Here is a 12,991-nt window from a genome sequence, read left to right on the forward strand (position 1 = left end):
AAGTTTTTTTTTTGTTTTTTTACTGTGTGAGAGACAGAGAGAGAGAGAGACTTGGTGCACCACAGCTTCCAGCCACTGCAATCGAACTCCAGAGGCGTGCACCCCCTGTACGTGTGTGTGACCAATCGAACTCCAGAGGCGTACACCCCCTGTACATGTGTGTGACACTTCACACTGGTGTCGCTGTGCATCTGGCTGACTTGGGACCTGCACAAACATGACTCCTTAGACTTCACAAGTAAGCACCTTAACCACTAGGACATCTCTACGCGCAAAAAGAGGATCTTGATTTCCTTCTGGGCCCTGGGGGTTTCTGAGTAACATCTCTGTGGTGGTTTGAACATGAATGCATAACCCCCCCCCCCGCCATTGACTCAGGTGTTTGATTAAGCTTGTAATTTGGGTCTTCAGCTACCTGGCTGGAAGAGGTGTCACTGAGGCTGGATCCTGGGATCTGGCCCAAAGGTGTGTTTGGGGAAGGATCTGACTCCAGCCCAAAGGTGTGCAGAGCCGCGTGAGCTCTGGCAGGGTCTCCAGTGGAGCTGGCTGCCGGGATTTATGAATGCAGCCAGGTCCTTCCACCCCCGTGGAGTTTCCCATGAATCTCTAAGCCTCAAGAAAATCCTGTTCCTTCCATAAACGGTGTCTGCTTGGACGTTCCTCCCAGCATCGTGGAGCTGTTTCCTATAGTCTCCATTCTCATCATCACCTCCGCCTCTCACATTACCAGGAGTAGGAGCTGTCCTTGTGCCCTGTAAAACTCTTTTGTGCCTTGAATGGGTAAAATAACCTCACACCCACAAATGTTTGCACACAGAGATCTACACACGGCCCCTGTAGGTGAAACTGTGGAGTGTGAGGGTTTTTAGGTCCTAGTATTGTTACTAGGACTGGGCAAGTCATGCTGCCTCTCTAGGCTGCTGTTTCCTCATCTGAAATATAAGTGCCATGACATGATCTCTAGAATCCAAAACAAAAATATATTTCTGGGGCTGGAGAGGTGGCTCAGTGGTTAAGGCACTTGCACAAAAAGCCTAACAAGGGCTGGAGAGATGGCTTAGCGGTTAAGCGCTTGCCTGTGAAGCCTAAGGACCCCGGTTCGAGGCTCGGTTCCCCAGGTCCCACGTTAGCCAGATGCACAAGGGGGTGCACGCGTCTGGAGTTCGTTTGCAGAGGCTGGAAGCCCTGGCGTGCCCATTCTCTCTCTCTCCCTCTATCTGTCTTTCTCTCTGTGTCTGTCGTTCTCAAATAAATTTTAAAAAAAAATTAAAAAAAGGAAAAAAAGCCTAACAGCACAAGTTCGGTTCCCTAGTACCCACGTAAAGCCTGATGGACAAAGTAGCCCACGCATCTGGACTTTGTAATGGCTAAGAGGTCCTTGAGCACCACGCCTTCTCTTTTGCTTTCTCTCTGTGTCTTTCTTCTTTCTGTCTCTGTTTGCAAATAAGATAAATAAAATATTAAAAATGTAAATAAGAATTCTTAAATTTCTAAGCAATTGTGCAAGTTGTAGTTATGAATATTGGATAGAATGAGTGAATTAGTGAATGGCAGGAGGGCCTCCCCAGCAGACCTGTACTCTCTCGCTCCCAAGAAAATAAATATGAAATAAGAGGTTTGAACATTACACATTACCCTCTACAAAAAGCATTTAAATACTGTGATTCTTTTTTTTTTTTTTTTTTTTTTTTTGAGAGTGACAGACAGAGAAAGAGGGAAAGAGAGAGAGAATGGGTGTCCCAGGGACTTCAGCCACTAAAAATAAACTCCGGATGCATGTGCCCCCTTGTGCATCTGCCTAATATGAGTCCTGGGGAATAGAGCCTTGAACAGGAGTCCTTAGGCTTCACAGGCAAGCGCTCAACCGCTAAGCCATCGCTGCAGCCCAAGACTGCGATTCTGTTTTGAGGCTGTGTGTGCATGCCTCTGTGTGTTGAAGCCAATGGTCACTATGGGCACTCTTCCTCACTTGCTCTTCCACTTCATCTTATTGAGATAGGGCATTCCACTGAACTCAGGACTCACGGATTTGGCTGGACGAGCTAGTCAGCTAATCCCTAAAACCCCACATCTCTGCTTGCCAGCACCCGGATTAGTTGCACACCCCCACACCCTACTTTTCCGTGGGCGCCAGAGATCCAAACTCAGACTGTCATGTCTGTATGGCCCGCACTTGACTCACGGAGCCATCACCACATCCCCACGACTGCTATTCTTGAGAACTGGATAATTTTTTTCCCACTGATATTTCAGAGAATATGAGCTATATGATTACGTAAGATCCTCTATTTGTCAGCTAAATTATTCTACAACAAGCTCTTGGTAACACAGAAGGGTCTGGCACCTTCACTGAAGCAAGTTGGCTTACCTCTTGGGCAAAGCTTGCACAGATGCCAAAGCCAGCTGTTTCTCCCAAGCTTCGTGCAATCCCTCTCCGTCGCCCCCCATCCGAGAGAGCCACGGCTGGCATGTGGCTTTGAGCGAGCTGGAGCGATGGGTTCCGCTCACCCAAGGAGGTCGAAGTTGCAATAACACCTCTGCAAAACAAACGGCAGTGGGCTCCCTGTTTACTTCACGCTTCTCCCAGCCAAGCGGACATGGAAAACGACATGAGAAGCCAAGCTGCGCGGGGCTATGTTCCAAGTGACAATAATTATAGCCGCGTTCAGGCCCTCGCTTAGAACGTCTCATCCTCCTCTTAGCTCAGTGACTGTGGGGACCAGGCAATCAACCCACAGGCTTCCACCCCTTTTGGTCTTCTTCTTCTTCTTTTTTTTTTTTTAAATATTTTCTTGTTCATTTTTTATTTATTTATTTGAGAGCGACAGACACAGAGAGAAAGACAGATAGAGGGAGAGAGAGAGAATGGGCGTGCCAGGGCTTCCAGCCTCTGCAAACGAACTCCAGATGCGTGCGCCCCCTTGTGCATCTGGCTAACGTGAGACCTGGGGAATCGAGCCTCGAACCGGGGTCCTTAGGCTTCACAGGCAAGTGCTTAACCACTAAGCCATCTCTCCAGCCCCCTTTTGGCCTTCTTAGTAGTAGTTAATTTCCCATTTGTTTCAGTCTCCTAAGAGGGTGAGTCAGTGCAAAAAGATGGGAGAACTCAGGCTGATGCAAACTTTTTTTTTTTTTTTTTTTTGGTTTTTCGAGGTAAGATCTCACTCTAGCCCAGGCTGACCTGGAATTCACTATGGAGTCTCAGGGTGGCCTCGAACCCACGGTGATCCTCCCACCTCTGCCTCCCAAGTGCTGGGATTAAAGGCATGCGCCACCTCGCCTGGCTTGATGCAAACTGTTAAACACTGTGCAAAGCAGAATTAGCCGACAGCGCGTCTGCGCACATACTCTCATTTTGCTCTTTTTAAAAAGTAGTTTTGATTTTGGCAATGTATACATTATCATGTACTTTGATCATTTTGACTCCCCATTACACTGTCTTATCTTGCTCCTATTTCCACTGAACCTCTTCTTCTTCCAAACTAATTCCTTCCAACTTTTATGTCTTTCTTGTGTGACCCACTGAATTTAATTAGGGTTGCTTCAGAAGCATGGGTGGGGGCTTACTTTACATTTACTCCTCATCCTTATTTTTTTAATATATTTTATTTTTATTTACTTGACAGAAAAAGAGAGAGAGAGAGAGAGAGAGAATGGGCATACCAGGGCCTCCAGCCACTGCAAAGGAACTTCAACTTGCGCACCCCCTTGTGCATCTGGCTTACGTGGGTCCCGGGGAATTAAACCTGGGTCCTTTGGCTTTGCAGGCAAACGCCTTAACCACTAAGCCATTCCTCCAGCCCTCATCCTTATTTTTTGCTCTTGCAAATCTGAGATACTTACATGCATATGTCATCTGCAAGCTTATGATTTTTATTGCCAATTAACTTAAAATAATACACAATAAGGAAAAAAAGAGCTTGCTCTGAGCACGTGTTTAAAGGTACCCTTAAATGCAGGGTGTGGTGGAGCATGCCTTTAATCTCAGCACTGGAAAAGCCAAGGTAAGGAAGCTCACCATGAGTTCAAGGCCACCCTGAGACTACATAGTAAATTCCAGGTCAGCCTCAGCTAGAGCAAGACCCGATCTCAAAACCAAAAACAAAAACAATAAAAGAAAAAGAAAAAGAAAAAGAAAGAAAAGTACCCATACTGCTATTCCAAAAGGACAATGCTATCCTCACTTATGGGAATTTGTATGCAAGTCCATTGTTCATACAATCCTTGGGTAAGATACAAAGTTATCAAACATCACTCACTGTTCCGAAATGCAACTTTTTCCCAAATTCTTTTCCTTAGGCACTTCTCCCTTTGCCTCTCCTGGAGCTCCTCGTCCTCCGCTTTGGGTTCATTCAGTGTCCCGTAAACAGCGGCAGCTTCCCTGGGTGTTAACCAATCCAAGGTGGACACACAAGCGATGTAATGGGACTTCCACGCCCCATATTCATTCTGAGCGGGAGCATAGGGCAAAAACCATCCAAACCTCGTGCATTTTGGCATCCATAAGCAATCCTTCAGGAAAAACAACAGAGCCTTGAGATATACCGTTTTGAATAGATAATTTTCGAACAACAATATTTTCAGGTATACAGTATTATCTTTTGTTACACTGTTTTCTACTATACTTAACATGACACCTAAATGATACTGGGGGAAAAAATATAATGCATACCTCACTCCATAGGGAGAAAGTTCTTTGGTGGATATGTATTATGTATGGATATACACAGTAGCTATCTTTGTAATATTTAGGCAGTGTTCCCATAACATTCTGTGACTTTAACCCTAGATTCTGAGAATTAAGCTTCCAGCAGTGGTATAGTAGTTTGTTTCACATCAACCCTCCCACTGAGAAGAATTTTAATTGAACCCAATCATATTGCCAATAGGCAAAATTTCATGTGGGGCAATGTAATCATATATCTAGACAAAATATTCCAAACCATTATTTGAATTGAGCCTGTGGCAAGTACCTGTGGTCCCAGCTCCTTGGGAGGCTGAGACGAGAGGTTTGTTTGAGCCCAGAAGTCTTCGGGCAGCTCAGGAAACCTTAATACATGCACCTTAATATATAGCCTTATTTGATGGCATTCTAGAGCTACCAGTGCAGTCCAAGACTTGTGACATTAAGACCTCAGAACAAAGGGAAACCTAGAAGTAATATGGCCAAAGATAACCTTGTGAACTTCTAACCCTCTTGCTTGTACCTCCTGAGTGCTGGGATGACACATGTGCACTGTGATGCCCAGTTACGTGCTGCTGGGGATCCAACCCAGGCTCTGAGCAAGCTGGTTAAGCAAACACTCTACCAATTGAGCTCCATCCCCAACCTTCATTGTCGGTCTCAAAGTACAGCCTCCATCCTTCCTTTCTTCCTTCCTTCCTTCCTTCCTTGAGGTAGAGTCTTGCTCTAGCCCAGGCTGACCTGGAATTCGCTATGTATGTAGTCTCCATCTGGCCTTGAACTCACAGCGATTCTCCTACTTTGCCTCCCAAGCTCTGGGACTATGGATGTGTACTGCCACACCCAGCAGAGAGTCAAAGTACAGCATTCTTAAACTGAGAATAGAATCAGAGCCAAAGTTTAGAGTTGAAGGAATCAGAAGTTCTAAGGAATGTGAGGGATTGTCTTGGCAAGAAAGAACACAAATTGAAACTCAGGGCTCAGATTATCACATCAGTATGATACTCAAAATCTGCTGCTCAATCAAAAATAGTAAGTAAGACACATACAAAAGCCACCATTCATTGTTTCTTCTTTTGGTTTTTAGTAACCATAGACAGTCCCTCAGAAGAACCAAGTATTTTAACTATGAGATATAAACTTTGAAAGAAAAACCACACTATAACAATATGTCTACAAATATAGGCAGCCAAGTGAAAAATTTTGGTTAAATAAGCAAATCAACATTCTAGACCTGAGAAACATAATCAGTAGAACTTGGCATTCAATGAGTAGGTTTAAGAGAATCCAGCTAAATAAACAATTAATAAACTGAAAGAAGTAAATCCACACTTATATAATAAAAGCCAAAACCATGGAACTGCATAGAAGAGCATGGTTGTTCCATGCCTGGAGTCCCACACTGGTGAGGTAGAGGCAGGAGGATCAACAGTTCAAGGCCACCCTTGACTACAATGTGAATTTGAAGCCAGCTTTTGCTGTATAAGACTTTGTCTCAGAAGGAGATATGTGGGGGAGAGAATATATGTGGACTTATGGGGTGTGAGGAAATGTTCTTATTAACACGTAAGTGTGAGAATACCAGGAAAAGAGGAGAAATGACAAGGCAGAAGCAATAGGTGAAGAGACAACATCTGAAAGCATAAAGCTGATGAATGATATTAAGTCTTAGATTCAAAAATAACTGCCAGCAAAACGGGATGGATATGCACATGAAATACGGAGCTCCATCTAGGTATGTCATAATAAACCTAGATGGATATGCACATGTAAACACAGAGCTATGTCTAGGTACATCATAATAAAATCATGACAAAGGAAAAAAGAAAAAAGGTCTGAGAAGCAGCTAGAGACCAGAGAAATATTACCTTTTAGGGAATCCCCCCCCCATAAAACTTCTGACATCTCAAGAAAAATGTTATGAAGCTAGAAGACAATGGAATGTTTTCAAAGTTCTTAAATTAACCACAAGTGTAGAATTCAAATTCCTGTGAAAACCTCCTTTAAACAGCAGTGAAATATTTTTAGACCAAGCTGGGTATGGTAGTACAAGTCTTTAATCCCAGGCTGAGCATGCCTTTAATCCCAGGCTGAGGGGGTAGGAGGATTTCCATGAGTTCAAGGCCAATCTAGACTGCAGAGTAAGTTCCAGGTCAGCCTGGACTAGAGTGAGACCCTGCTTCTAATATATATGCCAAACAAAAACTAAGAGAATTTATAGGCATTAAAACTGTACTAAAAGAAGTAGTAAGGTCTGGAGAGATGGCTCAGCAGTTAAGGTGTTTGCCTGCAAGTCTAATGACCCAGGTTCAATTCCCCAGTATCCATGTAAATCCAGATGCACAGAGTGATGCATGCAATTAGAATTCATTTGCAGTGGCTAGAAGCCTTGGCACACCCATTCTCTTTCTCCCTTTCTCTCTCTCTCTCTCTCTCTCTCTCTCTCTCGCTCTCGCTCTCGCTCTCGCTCTCGCTCTCGCTCTCACTCTCACTCTCACTCTCTGCTTGCAAATAAAAAAATATTTTTAAAAGAAATATTAAGAGAATTAGGAAAGAAAATACTATGTGATTACATAGAAATAAATATTGACTAGACAAAATAATGATAATAAAGTTTTGTGAGGCTTGTGCACTATGGTCAGTTCTCAATATCCCAGGTATTATGAATAATCTAGGGGTGTTTTAAAGTATGTGGAAGGAGCTAAAGTTTCCAGGAGGATCATATGCAAATGCAAGCCCATTTTAAGTGAAGGTCTTGGGCAGCCATGGTTCTGACCCCACCTGTGTGCTGTGGCATGTGTTCCTTGCACTCACACATGTGAACATGGTACACACACATACACACACATACTTTTTCTGTGTGGGTGTGTATACGTCATGAAATCAAATAGTTACCACAAAGGGAAGAAGAGAGCTGAGCAGATGAGACGGGGGAAAGGAGTAATGAAATGTGTGGGGCATGGGTAAGTGCCGGACCAGCATGCACACAGGCGGGATAAACAGTTGACAAGAAAAGCACAGAGACTGTTTAAGAATAAATGGAATTAAAGGTTTCTAAGCTCTTTAGATTTTCTTGAAAGTGATAAGGTGGATCACATGCTATAATTCCTGATAATTATGAAAGGAATATTTGAAATTTTGTAAGTAACAATCAGAAGTATTTAATTAGCCCAAAGGAAGACATGAAGAGGAGAAAAACAAAACACAAGGCACAAATGAAAACCAGATAGGAAGATGTCCAGCACTGAGGAGTAGCAGTAGGAAGATCAGACATTCGAGATCATCCCGGGTGAGAGAGAGTTTGAGGCCAGCCTGGAATACAAGAGATCCTGTCCCTCCAAATAAGCAATAAATAAGTAGATAAATAGGAAGATAAAAGTCAAACGTGGTGGCTCACACTTACAATCCCAGCACTAGTGAGGCTGAGGTAGGAGGATTACTATGAATTTGAGGCTAGCCTGGGTGAAAGAGTGTGTTATAGGTTAGCCTGACCTACAGTGGGACCCTGCCTCAAAACAAAACAAAACAAAACAAAGAGAGAAAATGATGAATTTTACCCCAAATATATGAGAATTTATGTAATTTTAAGTAGGCTTCATTTAGAAATCAAAGTTTAATCCCAGCACTCGGGAAGCAGAGATAGGAAGATCACCATGAGTTCAAGGCCACTCTGAGAATACAGAGTGAATGCCAGGTCAGCCTGGGCTAGAGTGAGACCCTACCCTGAAAAACCAAAAAAAAAAAAAAAAAAAAAAAAAGTCAGGCATAGTGGCTCACACCTTTAATCCCAGCACTCAGGAGGCAGAGGTAGGAGGATCGCCATGAGTTCGAGGCCACCCTGAGACTACAGAGTTAATTCCAGGTCAGCCTGGACCAGAGTGAGACCCTACCTCGAAAAACAACAACAACAACAACAAAAAAAAACTCAAGTTGCTTTTGCACGAAGACCAGTGAACTTTAGAACCAAGAAAAATGTTTTCTAAATAATCATATTGAATATTTCAACATCTTATTGCATTTAGATAAATTTTAGGGATGGTGTATAGACCTTGAATTATAAAATGAGTTACTGGAGCTGGGATATGGCTCATGGTTCAGCACTACACTAGCATGTGTGAGGCCCTGAGTTTGATTCCTAATATCAAAAAGACAAAAGAAAATAAATTTAAGTCACTAAACTTTCCTTATCATCATTGTTCCCACTAAGAGTAACCTAACTATGTTTCAGGAACTCTAAGCTATTATTTAAGTTCTACCCAATTGCCTCATGCTGAACGACAGCTGTCTGTTTAATCCCATTACCACAATGTGACAAGTGCTAAAAACCTGCTCTGTTAAAAACTTCCAGGGCCAGCTGACTTGCGCAGCCGCACACAAGTCCTTTGGATTCAGAAAGGAAAAGATATAGAGAGAAATGGAGCGTGGTAGCACTGTCGAGAAATCCACTCTGGCCACTTGCTTCCTTTCTGCGAACCAGCTTTGGACAAACCTAAAAAGAAAGACACAGAGATTTAGTTTGGAAATACTAACACCTAGCAGTGAAGAAAAATCCAGTAGAGAGTGTAGTCTTTGTTACTGCTCCAGTCAAATTAAATCATAGTTGTGGCCTTGTGTGGTGGTGCATGGCTTTAATCCAGCACTCGGGAGGCAGAGGTAGGAGAATCGCCGTGAGTTCAAGGCCACCTGAGACCACATAGTGAACTCCAGGTCAGCCTGGGTTAGAGTGACACCTTACCTCAAAAACACAAAACTGAAAAACAAACAAACAAAAAAAAATCAGGGATTTTTGGAGTTGAGGAAGAGCTTATAAACCCCAGCTTTTGGAGCTGTGTCTATTTTTAACAGGTAATTGAATGAAACAGAAGGATAAATTATAAATTACTGAGTTCACCTAGAAAGAAATTATGAATTTTGAGGTTTATTTGGGGAAAACTGGTAACCGTTCCAGTTACACAGGCGGAAGGGCAGGACAGAGAAGTTTGTGTCAAAAGATCTAGAAGAAACCCTCACACACATGTGGGAAGAAAACCTAGATTGGCAGCCTTGTGCCTCCACACGGAAGAGAGTTCAGAGACTGGGCACTGATGGACTTGGGCTAAAGAGGGATGATGGTGACATAGTACCAAGACAGGGACGGAGGAAACGCAGATGCCCCGGACCTCGCAGGTAAGGACAGCCAGCCCTCCCCGCCCCCAGCAGGCTGGGAAAGAGGAGATACAGACTCACTGTTCAGATGAAAAAACCTCCAGTCAATCAGATTCCCAAAGTGGAAGAGAGAGAGAGTGACAGATAAACATAATCCCTCTTACCCCTTTCCCATCCTGGCCAGGAGGATCCCACCAAGAGGCTTGCCACCCCAGTGACAGTTCTAGATAGTTAGGATGGATTTCTGTCCTCAGACCCAGGTGTGGAAGGGGGGTCGGATTGGCTGGGATTCAGGAGGGTAACCTAGCCCGCCTTGGTAGTGTAGGGGAGACAACAGGAGGCATGGCAGCCACTGTGGATGAGCCGGTGACATCTTCCCGTTCCCTCTCTGCACTTTTCTCTAGCTGGCTACCTAAAACAATATAAAATAAAAAAAAGTGACTCCTATTTCTCCCTCAGTTGGACAGATAGTTCAGTGGTAGGGTGCTTGCCTGGCCCTGAGCAAGGTCTCTGGTTTGATCTCCAGCACTGCAGATATATCCTGTTTTAAAATTATGTTTAGCTGGGCATGGTGGCGCACACCTTTAATCCCAGCACTTGGGAGGCAGAGGTAGGAGGATCGCCGTGAGTTCAAGGCCACCCTGAGACTCCTTAGTGAATTCCAGGTCAGCCTGGGCTATAGTGAGACCCTACCTCAAAAAACCAATAAAATAAAATTATGTTTAAACATTTTAATTTTTTTTTTGAAAGGGATAGAAATGGGGGGGGGGAGGATGGAGGCAGACTAGAGGCACACCAGGGTCTCTTGCAAATGTAAATAACTGTGAACGCATGTTCCACTTTGTGCAGCTTGCTTTATGTGGCTACTGGCAGGCTTTGTAAGCAAGTGTCTTTGACTACTAAGCCAGTCTCCCCAGCATACAAAATAATGAGTTTCATTATGGCATTTTTATGCATCCATGTCATTGTATTTTGTTCTTACTGTCCCCTTCCTCCACAGTACTTCCTTATCTCGCACATCCCTCTTTACAAACAAAAAAGGATTTACTTGTTTTTTACAGAGAGAGATAGGGAGGGAGAGAGAGAGAATGGATGTGCCAGGGCCTGTAGCCACTGCAAATGAACTCCAGATGCATGTGCATCTGGCTTACGTGGGTTCTGGGGAGTTGAACCTAGGTTGTTAGGCTTCACAGGTAAGTGCCTTAACCGCTAAGCCATCTCTCCAGCCTCTCACACCCTTCTTGCTTCCCTCCTCCTCTTCCTAAAGCAGTCACTCCTCAGCTTTCATGTCACATACACTACATGGCTCTCTTTCCCTTCCCCATCTGTTAAGCTCTCTTCTTCCCTTTGTGCTATCTTTTGGGTTTCATGACTTTTATACCTCCCCCCCACACACAGTGTGTGTGTGTGTGTGTGTCTACCATGTTCACCTGTGTGAGTGCAAGGAACAACGTGCCACGGCACGCAGGTAAGGTTAGAGGACAACTTTCAGCTGTCAGTCCTCACCGTCCACATTGTTTGAGGCAGGGTTAACACTCCATTCCCCAGGCTAGCTGGCCCACAAGCTTCTAGGAGATTCTCCTGTTTTCCTCCCATCTCATTGTAGCTGGGCTGGTTTTACAGAAGCCCACCACAGTTCCTGGCTTTTGTGTGGGTGCTGCGAATCTCATCTCAGGGGCTTGCACTTGCACACCAACCACTAAAAAGAATACAGCGGGGCATGGTGGCACCCGCCTTTGATCCCGGCACTTGGGAGGCAAAGGTAGGAGGATTTGAGTTCAGGGCCACCCTGAGTCTACAGAGTAAGTTCCAGGTCAGCCTGGGATAGAGCGAGACCCTGTCTCGAAAAACAAAAACAAGTCTTTTTTTTTTTATTTTTATTTTTGTTCATTTTTTAATTTATTTATTTGAGAACAACAGAGAGAGAGAGAGAGGCGGAGATAGAGAGAGAGCAAGAGAGAGAATAGGCACGCCAGGGCTTCCAGCCACTGCAAACGAACTCCAGACATGTGCACCCCCTTGTGCATCTGGCTGCCGTGGGTCCTGGGGAACCGAGCCTTGAACCAGGGTCCTTAGGCTTCACAGGCAAGTGCTTAACCACTAAGCCATCTCTCCAGCCCAAAAACAAGTCTTATTTTTAATGGAGTTGAAATTCAAAGAAAGAAAAGATATATTCCCTTGGATTCTCTTCTAAAGTTGTTTTTTTGTTTGTTTGGTTTTTTGGTTAGGTCAGTGCCATTAGAAGAACTCTATTATTTTCCCCCTTTAAGCAGTAATTTTGTACACAAAATTCAATTTTCTTCCTATCTACAACTGTTAGTACACTATAGTATATTTCATTTATTACTACTTTTTTTTTTTTTGGTTTTGAGATAAGGCCTCACTCTAGACCATGATGACCTGCTGACCTGGGATTCACTATGTGGTCTCAGAGGGGCCTGGAACTCATGGCGATCTTCCTACCTCTGCCTCCGAGTGCTGTGATTAAAGACATGTGCCACCGCACATGGATCGCTTATTCCTACTTTCGATATCCTAGTCTGGATAGCAAGCTGTTCTGAGATACCAATCATTTTCCTGATTGGATAGCTGGTATGAAAGAGACTACTTACGAGTCAGTGACAGAGAGGTCCCCTAAGTCTGGCTGAGCAATTGCTTTACATGAAGGCAGATGAGGGAACTGCAGACAGTAGGTGAATCTGCACTGGATTCTGGACCACATCGGAAAGAGGGAGATTCGTCGTCCAGTGAAAGGCTCTGTTGGAGCCCTAGGGAGTATTTATTTGAAGCAGGTCTGTAGACTGTATGGTAGAACTTTATCAGTGCTGGTGCCGGGGTAAGGGGCTGAGGGAGGGCGCTTTGATTTTACAGCACGGAATCCTTGTTTGTCGGAGAATACACAGTGCTGTGCTTAGGGTTAACGAGCATCACATTGACAATGTCCTCTCAAGTGACTTGGGGTAATAAAGCAAAGTGTTAGCTAACGAACTGTAAATGATTAAATTTTAATCAAGTGTAGAATCCATTTGGAAAGGATAAAGAAGTTATTTGTGGAGCTGGAGCGATGGCTCAGAGGTTGGGAGCACTTGCTTGCAAAGCCTGCCTGTCCGGGTTTGATTCCCGAGTGCCCACATAAAAGTCAGATGCACAGGTGGTGCATGC

General features: G+C 44.1%; 1 protein-coding gene across 3 annotated transcripts in view; it reads right to left on the bottom strand.

Annotated features, from left to right (window-relative positions):
* The window catches only part of Ect2l (epithelial cell transforming 2 like), a 75,914-nt gene that overhangs the window by 38,212 nt on the left and 24,711 nt on the right, over positions 1 to 12,991 (bottom strand). For all 3 annotated transcript variants that reach the window (XM_045159624.1, XM_045159623.1, XM_045159625.1), the window contains exons 3-5: positions 9,011 to 9,173; positions 4,260 to 4,512; positions 2,369 to 2,537 (exon numbers count right to left, since the gene is read on the bottom strand). In XM_045159624.1, coding sequence (XP_045015559.1) covers positions 2,369 to 2,537; positions 4,260 to 4,512; positions 9,011 to 9,173 — 585 coding nt within the window. The remainder of the gene's footprint in view (positions 1 to 2,368; positions 2,538 to 4,259; positions 4,513 to 9,010; positions 9,174 to 12,991) is intronic.

The sequence above is a fragment of the Jaculus jaculus genome, chromosome 9, assembly GCF_020740685.1.
Source record: "Jaculus jaculus isolate mJacJac1 chromosome 9, mJacJac1.mat.Y.cur, whole genome shotgun sequence".
Classification (NCBI taxonomy): Eukaryota; Metazoa; Chordata; class Mammalia; order Rodentia; family Dipodidae; genus Jaculus; species Jaculus jaculus.